Source organism: Anas acuta, chromosome Z (genome assembly GCF_963932015.1).
Source record: "Anas acuta chromosome Z, bAnaAcu1.1, whole genome shotgun sequence".
NCBI classification, from domain to species: Eukaryota; Metazoa; Chordata; class Aves; order Anseriformes; family Anatidae; genus Anas; species Anas acuta.
In genome coordinates, this window is record NC_089017.1 from 39998180 (window position 1) to 40004093 (window position 5914).

General features: G+C 43.4%; 1 protein-coding gene across 2 annotated transcripts; it reads right to left on the reverse strand.

The window, feature by feature from the left end:
* Positions 1-479: 479 nt before the first annotated feature.
* On the reverse strand, positions 480-5080 carry PRXL2C (peroxiredoxin like 2C). Of its 2 annotated transcripts, XM_068667137.1 has the most exons (6): positions 4822-5073; positions 4302-4370; positions 2670-2723; positions 2160-2265; positions 1784-1915; positions 480-1151 (listed from the first exon to the last, which is right to left on the reverse strand). In XM_068667137.1, exons 1-6 carry the CDS (start codon positions 4999-5001, stop codon positions 1024-1026), a joined length of 669 nt encoding a protein of 222 aa, XP_068523238.1. In that variant the 5' UTR covers positions 5002-5073; the 3' UTR covers positions 480-1023. The 2 variants fall into 2 exon arrangements, with proteins under 2 accessions (XP_068523238.1, XP_068523239.1); XM_068667138.1 differs by lacking the exon at positions 2160-2265 and having other exon boundaries at positions 1784-1910; positions 4822-5080.
* Positions 5081-5914: the final 834 nt, after the last annotated feature.

Sequence of the window (5914 nt, forward strand, 5' to 3'; positions counted from 1 at the left end):
TTTGCAGGTGAGATATGTATGAGTAGTGGCAGTGTACAGTGAAGGCCAAAGATCAGAAACTGCGAAGGAGGATATGCTCCTCCATAAATCTCAGAGATTTTTATTTTGAAATTGATAAAATGTGGCTCATGCCTCAAAAGAGGGCAAATTTCACTTTAATGAAAACAATAGATTCTGAGCATAGGCGTTTCTAGAAAAATAGATCATACAAAATCTGACAGAACCACAAACTTAAATGTCCTCAGCTCAGTTGTCACTGACAGAAATAACTAAGGATGTTTTTTCCAAGACCTCTTGCTCTGACAGAAAATACATACTTATACAGGAGAATGTACTGCTGCAAATATTCTTAAAAAAAATAAACAACCACGACCTACTCTAAAACTGACAACCTGAGCAGAAACAGGTTTAGCACCCCTCTCTCTCTGTTTTCACAGACCCACCTTTTTGTATAACACAAAACAACTGCAGTCAACAGATGATATATATAAAATATTTATTTAAAACTGTTAAATGTGTTTCATAAAGTCCGCCCTTGCCAGATGCAAGAATAGATATCAGCTTAGATCCCACTGCTTGCAACAGTGAGCTTTCAAAGTATATTTTAAATACAAGATTGCCACACAGTGCTGGAGGTTTGAAAACCACTGAGAAGTTCCGGGTTGAAAGCCAATGTGATTTAGCAAAAGGCAAGAATCCCAAGTTCTTCCCAAGCAAAACCAGATTTTAGGTTAGTGCATTCTGAAGGAAGACTTTTAAAATGTGTTAGCAAGATGAGAAAATAATAAGCCACAGGAATTTCTGCAATAAGTATCAGTTGCATTTTAGTTTTTGTTATCTCACACACAATGGAAATAGCACTTCAGTATCTGTCTTCAGTGCCAGGTAGTTTATTCTGTGCTCTGATAGTCTAGATGTGGTTTCGGATGTCCTATAAAGTCGCAAGAGTACGGATGCTGGTGGGAATTCACTGGAGAATTGTTCTTGTAGAGCAGAAATGAAAAATGACACATTTCCTCTGTGTCATATGTCAATAATCTGGGGTTTGTTTGTGAAATTTACTGTTTTAACTCCTGCCAGTTGCAAAACAGTGTTAATGGGAACATGATCCATTCTGTTTTTATCAAGGTGCAAAAAATGAACTTCATTACCTGGAATTGAATGAGAATAAACATGTAAATAGTTGAATACAATACTTATTTAAGGACACAAGTGAATCATAGAAGCATTCTGAATTCCCACAAGCTCTTGTACAGATGCGTACTAGCTGCAGGTTGCACAATACACTGTATTTTAAATTATGGATTTTTAAAATTAAGTTGTAGAAACATGGGGCACTGAGGCATCTAACTGAATTAAATCTGCTGTAGCATGGTGCTTCCTAATGATTTGAGGAGATTACTTTGTCATGTGTTAGCCCCACTTCATGATTTATTCCTCTATTAAAAACACATTAAATGCCTAGAATCAAATCAAAAGCAGAATGTAAGCAGAATGTGGGTGCATAACACAATGTCAAAAAAAAAATAAAAAAATAAAACACATCCAAACTTCAAGCCAGTTATTCCATCAGGGCCACTATCAGCTTTTTGCCATCTCTGCAGGAGGTGGAACTGCACAATGGCACCTCCACGGGTTCCTTCAGCTAGCAGAATCTCACAGACTACACTAGACTGTCCTTTCTCCTTGGGAGTCCACAGGGGCAGCAGCCGAGCTGGCAGCGCTAAAGCAAACAGCAGAAGGAAGACTGCATTTGTTTTTCAGACAAAATAAATGGGCTCACCTGGGCCTAAAATCAGAGTTCCTCCCTGCTGAGCGGGGTCTCCTTGGAAGTCAAAAGCTGGGCCAGTCATTGCTCTCCACATGCTCTTAATACTTCCCAAGAGCACACTTGATTTTACATGAGGGCTCTGCACTAAACAAAACAGCAAAGTCCTTGTTACCTAGAAATACAAAAATAACTAGAGAGAACAACAAAATCAAACTGTTGCTGTGAATAGTTTCCTGACTAGTGAAGAAATGGGGTGTGTTTTGCCAACGCGCAGCTTACAAGAGATGGTCTGGTGAGCAACTCCCTTCCTATTTACATTGTGATCATGGTATTTTATCAGAGCATTCTTGTTCTGTGAGTCAATTCAGTGTGAGAAAAATTTTCTTACCTGATGCGTTATTACCTTCACCTCTTTTCATGCCAAGTGTTTTATAAATTTCCCTTTGTGGATCTACATACATTTCATGCGTATACCCAGTTAAACTGCAAAAGGGCTGCAAAATATGTATATACAAAAAAAAAAAAGTAACATTTTTAAGGTTAGGATTAGTTAGGATCTACCGACAGTGGAAAAAATACTGACACACCCCCAATTTTAAAACCTGTGACTTTGCCACGTTAAATGAAACTAAAAGCCAAAAAGTTTTAGCTTTTACTAAAAGCTTTTACTAAAACAAAGCTCCCAGTGAAATCTGGAAAATATTTTTCCTTAACAAGTCTCAATGGATTTCAAAATGAAAGCTTTAGTTACTTGCTTTATTCATGTACTACCAATTGCTTCATGACCTGGTTTTCTGTGGTTGCAAATGACCGTCTTTTCACTCTGAACAAAATCACTCAATGCAGATCATTAAGACACAATAGAATACACAATTTATTTAATGACTACTTTATTTACCTTGATGTGATGATAAGATGATTGTCCAATAACGATAAGCCTCACATTTGCTTCCTAGAACAGAACATAGGTATTGAAACTGAAAAGAGGAACTTGGTGTTTCTGCACAGCTGCAAAGCATTAACAGCCTGGTGTTCTGCGATAACGATCACAGTGCACTGAGTTAAAATTATTTGAAATTAATGTCACCGACATATTTGGAACACAGTCTTTGTCACTCACAGTTAGCAGCTACATAAGTTTACTAAGTGGTAAATTATTTTTTAAAGATAACTTAAGATACAGGTATGTAAACTTCACGTTTTCTGTAGCATTAGTAGCATCATCTTCTCAATTGACTGCAACCCGCTTATGCTTTTGGAAATGGAAAATTTCAGTGCAGTTACACCTGCATCTAAAGAAGCAGCATGCAAACACTAATGTACAAACAAGTACATCTGTGATTTTATATACCAGTGACCCTTAATATATATAACTTCAATCAACAGGTAGTGCTGCCTTTAGCAGATGCAACGTTAAGCCTGAGTCTAATACAGGCCAAAACTTTTATAGATGCCAATAACACATTTAATAAAGCATCAGATATTGCTGTTGTTATTTGTTGTGTTGTTGTGTGTTTTTGTTGTTGTTGTTTTTTTAATATTGGGGTATAACGATTGCCTATCCCAAACAGAATCATTTTGTTTGTTTGTTGGGAAAAAAAGCCCTCCCCCCACCAAAAAAAAAAAAAAAGTCTTAAAAAAAAAAAAAAAAAAAGATTTGAGTTTCCATATGTATATCTTTAAGCAGCCAAATTAAGATGTCATTCTGAGTAATGCTAATTGAACAGTTTAGAAAAATCTGTCCAGAGGAGGCAAGCTGCCAAAGAAATTACCCCTCTTCATCCCCAAGGTCTTAGTCTATCTAAGGACTGCTGTCAGCGTAGAGCAGGGTCTCTGTCACCTGCTGTGCTGCTGTTGGAAACAAAATATGTCAGACTTGCAATCGGCAGCCTAGAAGACAGTTTGATCTCCCTTGTTTAGCAGAGGACTGCTGTCTTTCTCTTGCATCTCCTAGCACCTGACAAATACCAGTCCACAGCAAGTCTTCCCCATTCCATTTCTCCTTTCTGTCACTCTCTAACTCCTGTTTGTGCAGCTGACTGGTGGACAGGTCACACAACTGATGCAGCTTACAATAAAATAAAAATAAAAATCACAGAAGATAGACTATTTGTAATCCAAATCACTTTTCTGATCTCATTCCGTGCACAACCAGCATTCAGCTGTAGCAGCATAATGGGATGGGCAGTAGTCAGTGGTCGGAGTAGACAGCTGCCGGGGCACTGCTAATACCAAAAGAAATGCTTGTCAAATGTTGTCTAATTGTTTGGGTAGAAAAAACAGCATCAAGCTAACAGTGCAAAGAGAAATAATGGTGCTGCAACAGAGCATGCAGTGCAATAAATCCCTGTCTCCCAGGCAGATGCATTATGGCAACTGTAGCAAAGAAAGGAAAGCACTAACTTTCTCCTGAGCTTTTGTATGATTCCTCGAAGATTTAAGCCTTGTGTAAGCCCGCTGCAGCAGACAACTGATCTAATGGACTGCAGTAGACCCCCATACAAACACATAGAGGGGGTGTTATACTTACTTGTAAGTAACTCCTGGGGACTTTTGCCAGGTCTTCCACATACTCCTTACAGGTGTAACACAGAAAACTCTGCAAGACAGCCGGTTGGACGTGTCACAAACAGATGTTATCGCACGCTCACGAAGCACCTCATTCTGACTTTGGCACAAACTGTTTTGGAGGTGGCCGGGAACTGGGAACACGACAGCTAAAAGTTCACTGCAGCCACCACATGTGGGTGAGCTTCCTGGTTTCATCCAAGCCTGAACAAGCACACCGGGCTCGGGGCCTTGCTAGCGTTTTTGATCCTAGGAAGGTGAGAGCCGGCTGGTCAGCTGGGAAACTGGGGAGCAGCATCCTTGCTTCCCTAAGCACAGGGCTGAAGAACTGTTTGGTCTGGGATGCAAACTGCATCGCTCTGCCAAAGCACGGGGGGCTCCGCTGCCTGTCTGCCTCCCCCCCCACCCCTCAGCTCCCACCCTCGCCTGTAAGCGCACTGGGGCCTGAAGCTGCGGGCCCGCCCTGCCCGCTCCCCGCTCACCCTCACGAACACCACGATGGCCTTCTGCTGCCGGTACAGGGCGGCGAAGGGCACCCTCCGGCCCTCGCTGTCCGCCACCAGGCAGCGGGACGCCTCCCGCAGCTCCGCCGCCTCCGGGCGGGGCGCGGCGGGCGCCCTGCGGACCTGCTCCGTGACGGGGGGGGCCGGCGGCGAGGACATGGCCGAGCACGCCGCCGCCCCGGCCCGGCCCGGCCCGGCCTTCCCGCAGGCGGGGAGGGAAAGGCGGAGCCGGCCGGGGAAGGCATCGCCTCGGCCCTGCGCCCGGAGCTGGCCGGGGATGAAGGAGGAGTCGGGGAGCTTGGGGCCTCCGAGCGGGAGGGAGATCCGGTGCCGGATCCCTGCCAGAACAAAAGCAGTACCTCCCGCTGGAGGGAACAGCACCGGGGCATCGCCAGGAGTTTTGTGCTTTTTGAAGCCCCCTGATGGTGTGCAGCCCAGAGTCCCTCTTGGCTGACATCCACAGTGTCTGTAGTGTCGGTGTCACATAAACTCCTGTCTGTGTAAACTCCTCAAACTTTGGATTAAGCCCCTTGCTGTTTTACTACCAGGAGAGAGCGCATAGAACAGGTTAATCCCCGCACCGCATCAGTATTGACTACACAGACTAGTGCCATGCTGCCCTCAATCTTCTGTTTCCTAGATTAAGCAACCTCCCCCCCCCCCTTATTTTTCTACAATGTCTCCTTATGCACCATTTCTAGAATAAATGTTTTGTATTTTCCTCTTGCCTTTCTAGATAGTTTCTGTCATTCCTGAAGTTCAGTGCCTGAAACTAGAAACAGTGTTTACGTGTTAGCTTTACTTCATGCCTTGGGCCTGCGCATCTGTTTAAACGTGCTGGTATTGTGGTTGTGCAACAGCATTGTACTATTATTGACTTACTTTTGGCCTGAGAACCACTGTAACCCCCAGCTGCTCAGCTCCAGACCTTCCCTAGACGAGCGTGCATTGCCACCACTTCTCATAGGATAGTTGGTGGGAGAAATTCTCTCCACCTTCACGATGTCTGAAAAGTCAAATGAGCTCTGTACAAGACCTTTACTTAGGATGATATAACATAGCTGGTCCCCCA